Raw genomic sequence first — 12,182 nt, 5'->3', positions numbered from 1 at the left:
GATTTCCCCAATAAAAAGTACGTGTTTAAGTCTTCTGAAACTATCTAAGAAAGAAAAACGAGAATATTGTAATAAACAAAAAAGTTATTAATTTTTTTTTTTGAGGCAATACAAAAATCTTGAATTTTAACCTTCAAGCGCCTCGTTTAGCGGACGAATTTTAAGCTACGGAAAGCTTTCAGCGAGAAAGTTGTTCATTAAGGTTCGAAGAAGTTTTCTGAAAAGTTTTAGATCAATTGGATTAATAGTTCAAAAATTATGAATGTTTTAAAATCCAAGCGGTAATCTTGACGCTACCCAAAAACGTGCCTGGCCGGCTACGTACGCGCTACAGCGAACGACGCGACGTGAAGGTCAAGTCAATCTTACCAAAATAAATGCAGAACAGTAACTTTTTTTGTCATCTTCTATGAAATTCTAGAAATAAAGCATAGAATCAGCGAAGTGATTGTTTCTTATAATAGTTGGAGAAGCATTTTTTTTGAGATTATTGAGATATCTTCGAGAATATTAATTCAAAAGAAAAAGATATTAAAATGAAACAAGGTAGAAAAAGAACTAGAAATGAAGATTCGTGGATTAAAAATAAGAAAAAATGTTCCAGAAATCAGGTACGATTGGAAACCGTCAATACAATTTTTAAATAAATTTTAATCATAAATTTAATATTTTATGACTTTTTTTATACAGTAACTCCAGATATTATCATTAAAATCATTTATTTATTAAACATTTAACATATAATATTATGCATATTATTGAACAAGAATAAATTAATCAAACAATATTTTATTAGAAACTACTTTTAGTCATTTTCGTCACTCTCTTCAGTTTCTTCAGCATCTGGATTCTGCGTTTGTACTTTTAAAAAATATGATTCGAAAAATTCTTTTCCTTTAGCGCTTAAGTACTGGAAGAGAATTTTTTTGTCCTTTATTTTGGCAGCTTTTAATCCAATTCGGGACGGAGGACTTTTCGAAAGATTTTCTAGTTTAAGCGTAGGTTTAAAGAAAAGAGTGGTTGGGTTTTGCAACTCATAGTTGTCAAAAACATCCACTTTTCCATCAGGAAAAACATGCAAAATGAACGCTTTGCTGATTTGGAAATTTTTTGGCTTTCGCATTTCGCCTTTGAAACATTTTTCAAAATCCCGCAGAAGATCTTCACACTTCTCACCCATTGTGAATGAAGGTGAACGAGCATTGCGAATCATTTCTACATATTCAGCTTCAGTTTCAATTCGTTCTAATTTTTTCAGCTTTTGCGAATATGTGCCATAATTCCTATCGCACTGGCAATAGGAATGGCCTCGAACTGGAAACACATATTTAATCTCGCTTCGCAAATAAATGGACAATAAAACCAAAAAATGAAACACTGTGTAGTTTTTATTTTGTCCCAGACATGAGTCTGAAAATAATGTTATGCTGTTGAACTTGTCTTTCGCAAATTCTTTTAATACCGCGTATTTCATAAAACTGCAAACAGAGTTAGCACCCTTCTTTACAATTCCCTCAAGAATAGGGAACATGCAACTCTGGTTCGTAGTATGTACATGTACGTTAAATAGAAAAAGCCATGCTAAACGTAGGTAAAACTGCGCGGACACGGGTATTTTTGGTAGTAGCAAATTCTGTGCAAAATCAAATTCACAGCATAGACTATTATTTTCAGAGAGTATTTGTTTTTATAACTTCAAATAAATTTCAGCATTGTTTTTGTGATTAATTACTTCTTCGTTTACCTCTCCATTTGTCTCGTTTTTGTAGCAAGTATTGCACACGTCAGTTCTAGGTAATTTAAAACTGAAGCCAACATTTCGGTTAAAATACTTAAAATAAACGGTTTGACTTATTGTCAATTTAGCCCCCGTTTTTCTTTATAATATTTTCCGAATAATTTGTAAAGTTCGACAAGATTTAATGAAGGATTATCAAAATATTTTAGGTTGGTAGAATTTCGTTTGTAATGTGAACTGTGATGTGGAATTGATTCGCAGTGCTCTTCAATAATTTTTTTAAAAATTTTCTGTTAATTTCAGACAACTTTCGCATACTCCACCTGCCAAATTTTTTAAAGGCTGCTTATTTAAAAAATTTTTTTTAACATTTTCAACTCTTCTTTTGCCCAAACATAGAAAAGCACAAAAAATTTCTTACAAATCGGAACATTTTCTTCGTCAGTGGGAAATAAATATATCCAAGAATTAACCGTCCTAGTTTTTCACCTGCATTCGTTTGGATAGGATCCTTGCATTTTAACAATCCTCTGAGAATCACATTTTGTTCATTATAGTTCCCGAGATTCCAAAAATTTGTATGTACTTTTTCTTGTTGCACTTTTAGACTTTGTAATGTATTCTTTTCCCTAAAGAAATAACAAATAATGCTATTAACTTCGTAATTAAAAATTTAAAATAATTACTTTAGACTATCTACATATTATATATAGTTCAGTAAAAAAATTATTTAAAAAATCAAGAATAAAAAAAGTCATAAAATATTAAATTTATGATTAAAATTTACTTAAAAATTGTATTGACGGTTTCCAATCGTACCTGATTTTTGGAACATTTTTTCTTATTTTTAATCCACGAATCTTCATTTCTAGTTCTTTTTCTACCTTGTTTCATTTTAATATCTTTTTCTTTTGAATTAATATTCTCGAAGATATCTCAAAAATCTCAAAAAAAAAATGCTTCTCCAACTATTATAAGAAACAATCACTTCGCTGATTCTATGCTTTATTTCTAGAATTTCATAGAAGATGACAAAAAAAGTTACTGTTGTGCATTTGTTTTGGTAAGATTGACTTGACCTTCACGTCGCGTCGTTCGCTGTAGCGCGTACGTAGCCAGCCAGGCACGTTTTTGGGCAGCGTCGAGATTACCGCTTGGATTTTAAAACATTCATAATCTTTGAACTATTAATCCAATTAATCTAAAACTTTCCAGAAAACTTCTTTGAACCTTAATGAGCAACTTTCTCACTGAAAGCTTTCCGTAGCTTAAAATTCGTTCGCTAAACGAGGCGCTTGAAGGTTAAAATTCAAGATTTTTGCATTGCCTCAAAAAAAAAATTAATAACTTTTTTGTTTATTACAATATTCTCGTTTTTCTTTCTTAGATAGTTTCAGAAGACTTAAACACGTACTTTGTATTGGGGAAATCGGGAAATGATGAAAATTGGCTAAACTAGCGCGAGTTAAAATGAAAAAAGATTGGAATTTTTCGTTTTCAAAAAATCCACTTTTTACCAATTATCTCAAAAACTACAAAACCTATAAATTTTTTCAAGGGGCAAAAAGATGCGCCTTGAAATTCTCTACAAGTATCAGTCTTTAAAATTGAAATTAGAAAGATTTTTAAAATTGACACTCAGGACAATACTTCTCAGGCTGAATCCGGCCGTGTCCCCTTTTGGTCGCCAACGTTTCAATATTAGCAGTTTTTTTTCCATTTTCAACAGTTGAAAATTTATCTTCCTCTAATTTTTCAGAGTGAAATATTTATGCTTTCTTCTATTTCAAACAATTTAATTGGCATGTATTGAAGAGTTATTTATGAATTTTCGTCCCATTTCAGCAGTTAATAATTCAGTTTTCTCTAAATATTAATATTTTAATTTTCTAGTTTTGATAATTCCATTATAAAATTTTTGGAATTTTTAGCAATTGAAAATTCAATTTTTTTTTCAAATTTTAAGTCAAATATTTCATTTTTCTTAAATTTTCAACAATTTAGTTCTCACCTGTTGAAAATTCAATTAACAATTTTCTTCCCATTTCAGCACCTAATAATTCAATTTTTTCTAAATATTAATATTTTAATTTTCTGCTTTTGATAATTCAATTATCAATTTTTTTCAATTTTTAACAGTTGAATATTCAATTTTTTCAAATTTCAAGTCAAATATTCAATTTTTAACCATTGAATTCTTACCTGTTTTGAAATTTAATGATCCATTTTCTTCCATTTTAGACAGTTTTATTAATTAAATATGAAACAAATATTAACTGTTGAATTTTTTACTTTTTATAATTCAATTAGCAGTTTTTTGCCTTTTTCAACAGTCGAAAATTCAATTTCTCCAATTTTTTAGAGTGAAATATTAGTTTTTTATCTTCAATTTCAAACAATTTAATTGGCACACATTGAAAAGTTATTTATGAATTTTTGTCTCACTGCCGTACCTAATAAGACAAATCTTACATTTTTCTTCAATTTTCAACAATTGAATTCTTACCTTGTGAAAATTCTATTATCAATTTTCTTCTATGTTCAGCAGCTAATAATTCGATTTTCTCCAATTTTCATCTGTTGAATTTTTTATTTTTGTTAATTCATTTAATAATTTTCTTCAAGTTTCATCAAATTCAACTTTAATTTACAATTTATTAAATAGTTTCTTTTAGTCAAGCAAATTCAAACCAGAAATTTCTCGAATTAAACCCAATCCGAAATTCCCCGCGTAATTTAAATACATTTTAAAATAAATAAAACACAGAATATTCAAAGAGAAAAGGGAAAATTATTCAAGAATAGAGGGAAAATGGGAAAAACGCAGATGAGTGTAATACTTTTTATAAAAATTGGTAAAACTCCCGTCGAAATTTTTCTTTAAAAATACCATAAAATATTCTCAATATGCTGAAATTTGCCAATTTTATTACTTGATTCTTGTACAACTCTCAATACACGACTTCGACAAGTTGAATAAAAAAAAAAAAATCCCCCCGTTGAATCGCAATTGTATTTGTAGAAATGTGTATACACTATATCGAGTGCCAAAGACTCATGACATTTAAAAAAAAAATGATAAAAAAATCATACTGTATACAGTACATAATAGTATGTTTCATGTCTACTCGACACGACATCGAATCTCATTCCTAGCTCAATTATTATTATTATTATTATAAAGATAAATATAGAATTAATCTTCACAGCTAAATGAGAAAACGTACAGGACAAAAAAGAAGTTTCATCAAATTCGAGGACAACAAAATACCCTTTCACACAAAATTGTCCTTCTACTTCATTCTCAATTTCCAATCATCAGTTTCCAAAGACCAAAGACTATGTACAACCCTTGTCTCTCCAATCAATCGCCATTACTATTTCTCTTCTATAAATCATTATCCAAAGCAAAAATCTATCAGTGTTTCAAAATAAAATCCACCAAATGTCTTTCAAATACTGTACATACCTTCTCTTAAAAAAAAAAAAAAAAAAAAAAAATCATCAAGCTCTGTAATTTTCCATACTCTTTTCCCCAAACAATAGTTTAAAGTTCCTTCATATAAAGAAAAGAAAAAAAGATAATCCACTTCTTCATCTTCACATCCCCCCCAGACTAAAAACAACAACAGCAACAACAACAACAAATTTCCCGGCGGCAAAATGACCACACCAAATCCTCATTACGTGTCCGAGAGCTCCTGATAACGCGCATACATCATCTTCTTGACACAGTCCTTGTAGGTGTCGCCCGGCAAGGCATTGTAGGACGAAGTTTTGGCGCCAAGACCGGCCGTCGCGACACGCCGCTCCGCCTCGATAATACTAGTTCGGCCCTGATTCGACTTGCCCAGACCCATGCCCTCACTCCAGCCCATCTTCTGCAGCAGCTTGTTGCCCACATTGTCCGAGCCAATGCCGGCTCGAGTCGGTTCCTCATAGGCAACGGCAGCCGCCGCCGCCGCCACCTCCTCCACTCGCGTCTTCAGATACTTCTCCTTCAGTTTGTTCGGCTGCGGCGGTTCCGGCTCGCCATACTTGGCCCGTCTCTCCTTCGCACGGTCCCGATACTTGTTGTTCCTCTGCTGCGGATCATTCGGATCGAGACCGCGCACCTGATACCAATTCTCAAGATTCTGCTTGTGCAGATCCGACAACTGCTGATGACGCACAAGCGCCTCCTTGCTCGGAAATTGCCGCTTGCAGAGCAAACAGGCGAGTTTGCTCCAGTCTGTGTGCTGCTTCTCCTCCTGCTGCACGTCCTCAATCTCCTCCTCGGTGTCGCTCCCGCCTCCGTAGGCCGCCACCAGTCCATTGTTTCGCGCCTGCTCCTCCTCGTCATGATAGACCGAGGGCAGACTCTTCTTCTCCAAAATTGCGTAGCCAGCATCGGCAGCTCCACTTGCCGAGCCCTGGTGATAGTGACCGTCGGGGCCGCTGTACTCCGCGCTCCAGTTTGTCTTTGCACTCTCCTTCTTCTGATTGAGCGTCTTCGCCCAGCGCTCCATATCCTTCGCTATCTTCTTCGCCACCTTCACCTTGTCCTGCTTCGTCTCCTTCTTCTTCCCATCCTCGTACGACGACGCGTCCAACGAGTTCAGATTTGTCGTCGGCTCGGCACCAATCACCGCCGACGACGGCAGGAGTGATGTTCCGATTTGCGTTGGTGTCGTCTGAAACATAATTGGAAATATAGATGTCCTATGCGTAGAGTTCTGAGCCGGTTATATTACTTTGAGAACGATAATGAGAAATAATTTCTCGGAGAATACGATTGTTTCGCGATTTTAGACAGAAATTATTTTTTAATAGATAATTTTAAGCTGGATAGAAGGTGCGTTATAAATTTTTGTTCTTTTGTGTACACTGTAAAAAAAAAAGGTTGTGGAATTTTAGTACGCTAGACGTAGGTAAAAAGTGAACTCACGCGCAGCGGCTTGAAACTAGTATAGAAATGTTGAAAATTCAACAAAAATTGAGCAGCGGAAAGTCGAAAATTTCTACAAAATATTAACCTAACCTTAAATACTTAAATCAATAAGATCATATTAAACATATATTTATAATTAGGCAAGTGTATATATAGCCAAAATTACACAAATGTTTAATAATATACAAAAGAATTTAAAATTACGATAAAGTGAAGAAATTTTCGTTAGAAAATCGAAATCTATGCGCAAGCGATAATTTTAGTACGTAGAGTTGGAGTCCTTTTTTTACACACTCTGAACTTAGTGATTTTTAACAGGCTGTATGAATTCATACAAAGTCATAGAATTAAACCTGTAAGAGACGTCATGCTACACAACATGTGGAAATTTGCTTTCTGACCTGTAATTTTAATGCGTCCAAAGTGACATTTTATATGTGTAAATTTGCACTTTGAAGTGCAATTTGAAAACGTATTTTTACAGTGTAGTTTAACCGAAAAAAAATTTTCGGTAGATTTTCTCTATTTTTTTTTCTTTTTTTTTTTTTACGAAAATCCGACCCCTTTAACGTCAAAGGGACCCTCCAATCGACATCGTGATACAAAATTCATACTTAAACATTAAATTAAAAATAATAAGCAATGTGTAACAAATATTTTATGGGCGTTTTTATAATTAGAATTTTACGTACTGTAAGATCCATTTATTGGAAAAATTATATCTGACTTTGGAAACAACCCTATTTATGAGAATCTTAGAATTTATTTTAATTAATAGAAAATGGCATTTTTTCTTTAACTTTTCGGTTGAAAATTTAACTCTTTGTTTAAAAGTTTGTCTGCTTAAGCAGAAATTAAATCCTTTTTTTCAAAAAATAGTTAAATTTTCAACAATTTCTAACCCAAGAGACGAATTTTTGACTAAAATTATTATATTTTAATTAGAATACTTACATTTTTAACTAAAAAGAAGAATTTTTAAACAACGAGAATAAATTTCAAAAGAGAATTTACTGAGTTAACTGGAATCTGTTTTGGATGAAAACTCAACTTTTTTATGATAAAAAATTCTTTTGCTTCAAGATAAATTTCATATTTTTTGATAAAAATGCAACTAATTGCTAGAGAATTTAATAATTTTGTTACAAATTCATTCTTTTTGGTTAAAAAAAAACTCGTCTTTTTGGATTGTATCTTTAATTTTTCTGGTAAAAAATTATTTCTTTTTAAAAAATTCATAGTTTCATCGTGAAAACTCGACTAAAATCTTTTTCAACAATAAACTCATCTATTTCTTTGAAAATTTATCTTTTACATTAAGAATTTTTTTTATTGAAGGCTTATGTCTGGTTGACAACTTAATTGTTTAGAGGAAAATACTTCTTTTCTGTTGATTTAGAATTAACTTTTTAACATAAAATGTAACATTTCCATTTTCTAAAATAGATATTTTTTAGTTAAAAATTCGCGTTTTTTTTTTTTTTAATAATTTTATAGTTTGAAATTTCCTTTTTTTGCGTATGTATCAGTTTCGCAGAAAATTAATTTTTTGCCGAACAGTCATACTTTTTTGTTTGAAATTTGCATTTTTGTAAAGAAAATTTGTCTTCTGGTTTGAAGGTTCAATAATTTAGATAAACTTTTATTTATTTTTTTGAGTGAAAAATTTGTGTTTGCTGGAAATTCGTCTTTTTGGTTTTTAAAGTCTTTCAAAATTCTCAAAAAGTTTCTACATTTTTGGTTCGAAATTTGCCAAAATCTATAATAATATTTGGTTTCAAATTAGGCCATGGACTATTTTCACCGAAATTTTTTCAAGTGATTTCAAATTTTAAATTATTCTTTTCAAAACATCCAACTATTTCCTCAAGTTACTTAAATTTTTTCCTAAGAATTATAGGTGTCTAATTGTTATTTAAACATACAAATGTAATAACTATACATTCAGTATTTTTTTTTTAATTTCACAATTAAAATTATAAGGTTAAAAGTTTAGTTGTTTTTTTCAAGTTTTAAATATTTATTCTTATAATTACGGATTTGAAATATTTTCCGATATTTATAAATATGAAGAAATTCTTCTCATTCTTAATTAATAAATATTATATAATTAAATAGAATTGAAAATAGTTTATACAATTTCACTCAGGCTTTTATTGTTTAGCTAATAGGAATCGCCAATTTTTAAATTGCTAATAATATTTACCAAAATTGAACCAATCCAATTTTAATTGCAAAATTAAAACCTATGAAAGCAAAAAAAATTAAAAATTTATCATTGTTCATGAAAGTTCCGAACTCTGAAATTGTAAACACTTAAAATTAACGAAATTGTCCATATACTAAAGTATCAATTTCAGACAAGTTTAATTTTCATCGTCTTTTATTTTACTCAATTTTTAATTTTTTAATTGAAAACTTTCCTTTAGAATTATAACTCATTCTAGAAATTTTCAAATATAAAATATTTTTCAATTTCAACCAAAAATAGAAGAATGTTCAACAAAAAAGTTCAATTTTTAGCCAGAAATGAATCTTCAACCAACTAAATTAATTTTTTCCCACTACTTATATTAAATTTAAATTCAACCGCTTCGAAATTTCAACATTTCAAGTGAAAATATTGCATTTTCAAAAATATAAATTAATTTTAAGGCAAAGTTCAATTTCCAACTAAAGACGATACATTTTCAAATAAATTTTGTATTTTTAACTAAAAAAAGATCTATTTGTTTAATTTATCAAAAAAAAAATTAAAGAGCTAAATTTTGAACCAATTAGTTTTATTATCAACCACAAAGATGAATTTTCAACTTAAACATATCAATTTTCAACTAAAACAGTTGAATTTTCAACTAAAAAAAGTCATGTTTTCAACCCAAAATTGAATTGTTTAGTTTACAATTGAAAAAATTAATTTTTCACAAAAAAATTTCAACCAAAGCGATTAATTTTTTAACGAAAATTATGAATATTTAACTCAAATGCTTGCATTTTCAAGCAAAAAGCTGCAATTCAAAATAACAAAATTAATTTTACACCAACAAAGACAGTTTTTCAACAAAACACAAGAATTTTAAACTAAAAAAATTAATTGTTAACCAAAATGGTAAATTTTATCTGGAAAAGCTGAATTTCTAAACAAAATGATAAATTTTTAAGTGGAAAAATGTGAATTTTTAACCAAAAAGATGAGTTTTGAACCAAGAAGATTAATTATTATTTTAAAAAATTCAACAAAATACACGACTTCAACTAAAAAGGACTAATTTTTAATTAAAAAAAAAAAAAAAGAATAGTAAAATTTTCAGTTCAAGATATTAATACGCAACCAAAGATATGCACCAAGAATTTTCAACAAAAGTGATAAATCATCAACTGCATTAGTTGAATTTTAAATAAAAAAATATGAATTTTCCACTAATTTGTTGAATCTTTAACTAGACTAATTGAATTTTTAACTAAAATTATGAAATTTTCACCTCATTTCACTTCATAAATTAAAAGTTAAATTATTTTTATTTTAAATAGTTAAAATTCAAATTTTAAATTAATTTCAAATTTTTCGAAAACTTGTAAATATCTCTTCAACTGACTCGAATTTTTTCTAAGTATATAAGTGTATAACTGTTATTTATGCATCCAAATTCCACAATTTGACTTGCAAATTAAGTTTTTTTTTTTAAAGTACAATTTGAAATTATAACTTTCAAAGTATATTTTCAAATAATAAAAAAACTTTAATTATAAATATATTATTTCAAAGTTATTCCAAATTTGAGAATATTTTGTAAAGTTTCAATCCGGCGTTTACGTTTTTTTTTCTCTTTTAATCTAAGAAGACTTTCCAATTTAAACAAATTAATTTCTAACTATCAAAAATCTTTGATTTTAAATGGTAATAATTTTTAATTGTTCAAGTCTTTGAAAATGTATTTTAAGATTCTTTGAAAAAAAAAATCAACTTTTTCAATTTTTACTCAAAATTTGTCAATTTCCCAATGAAAAAATAAATTCACTACTTTTTCCAAATTCATGAACTTACCTTGGCTGGCTCGTAAGAGAGCGAATCAGAATCCCAGTAAAGAAACTGTTGGGTATGACTGTTGTAATAATACTGCGAATTCGGGTCGTAGTACAATCCAGTGCTTGGATCGTAATAATATCCCGAAGACTCATCATAGTGATAGGTGCTGATATCAGGAACAGCTAGAATTTCAAAAAAAAAAAAAAAAAACATCAATCAAACAATTCCATCAAAAGTTATTCAAAGGGTACTTTTTTCATGCTCAGAGGGCACTTTTTTTAGCGCTCAAAGGGTAAAAAAAATTCAGGATAAATTCATAAGACTTCAAAACAATTCACGTTAAATTCAAAAGAATTCGATTGATTTCCGTAAAATCAGAATGAATTTAGAGGAATTTAAGGGAACCGAGAAGAATGAATTACATTAAAAAATTATTAATTAATCAAAACAATTCAAAGGAATTTCAAATAATTGGAAAAATTAATTTTAAAAAAATCGAGTAAACCCATTTATATCAGTAAACTTTGATTAAATGTAGAAGAATTTAGGGGAAATGTGAAGAATTCGATGAATTTCATAAAAGATGCGACTGAATTTAAAAAGAAATCAAGTGAATTGAAAACAATGAAAAGACAAGGAGAAAATTGATTGAATTCAATAAGTTTAAAATGAGCGCAAAAAATTCAATGGACATTTAAAAGAATTAAGTGAAATTTAAAAGAATTCAGGTCAAATTCCAAATAAAATTACCAACAAATATTTGAAATATTTTAAATTCCTTGAAATATTTTCAAGTCTCATTAATTTTCTTAAAAGACCAATGATCTAAAAATATTTTTGATTAAAAAAAAATCCATTGAAGCAAGTAAAATTCATTAAATTTAGAAGAATTCAAGTGAATTGAAAAAAAATCAAAAGAATTCCAAAGAATTTAAAATAATTCAGAATGAACTCAAAAAATAATTTTAAATCTCTTCAAATCTTTGAAGCCCTACAAAATACCTCACGTCTCGTGAATATATTCTTTGAAATCCACTAAAATATTATAAAATCCAGTTAAACTTTTATATTTCCCGAAATTCTGGAAAATATATTAAAATACGTCGAGAGCTTTAAAAGAATTAAGTTTCAGCCAAAGAGATGAATTTTTCAATAAAATGATAGTATATACAATTCGAATAGTTAGAATATCAGTTTAAAAAATATTAATTTTTAAACAAAACAAAAAAAAATGAATTAAAAAAATTACATTTTTAACAAAGCGAAGAATTTTCAACTAAAATGATGAACATTTAACTGAAATATTTGAATTTTCAGTTAAAAGAAATTAATTTTTAAATAAAAAAGATTAAATTTTAATCAAAATTCTTAAATTTTTAACAATTTTTTTTTTTAAATTGTCCACCAAAAATTTCATAGTAAAATTTTCAGTTAGAAAAATTAAGTTTCAACCAAAGATATGAATTTTTAAATAAAATGATAGAATA

At 28.8% G+C, this 12,182-nt stretch overlaps 1 protein-coding gene across 1 annotated transcript in view; it reads right to left on the bottom strand.

Annotated features, from left to right (window-relative positions):
- Positions 1 to 4,643: 4,643 nt before the first annotated feature.
- The window catches only part of LOC117167309 (RNA-binding protein 5-like), a 35,794-nt gene continuing 28,255 nt past the window's right edge, over positions 4,644 to 12,182 (bottom strand). The window contains exons 7-8 of the mRNA XM_033352146.1: positions 10,714 to 10,877; positions 4,644 to 6,411 (exon numbers count right to left, since the gene is read on the bottom strand). Coding sequence (XP_033208037.1) covers positions 5,422 to 6,411; positions 10,714 to 10,877 — 1,154 coding nt within the window. The 3' untranslated portion in view covers positions 4,644 to 5,421. The remainder of the gene's footprint in view (positions 6,412 to 10,713; positions 10,878 to 12,182) is intronic.

The sequence above is a fragment of the Belonocnema kinseyi genome, chromosome 2, assembly GCF_010883055.1.
Source record: "Belonocnema kinseyi isolate 2016_QV_RU_SX_M_011 chromosome 2, B_treatae_v1, whole genome shotgun sequence".
NCBI classification, from domain to species: domain Eukaryota; kingdom Metazoa; phylum Arthropoda; class Insecta; order Hymenoptera; family Cynipidae; genus Belonocnema; species Belonocnema kinseyi.
The sequence above is the reverse complement of the archived record's forward strand: the minus strand, read 5'-3'. Positions and strand labels throughout refer to the sequence as shown.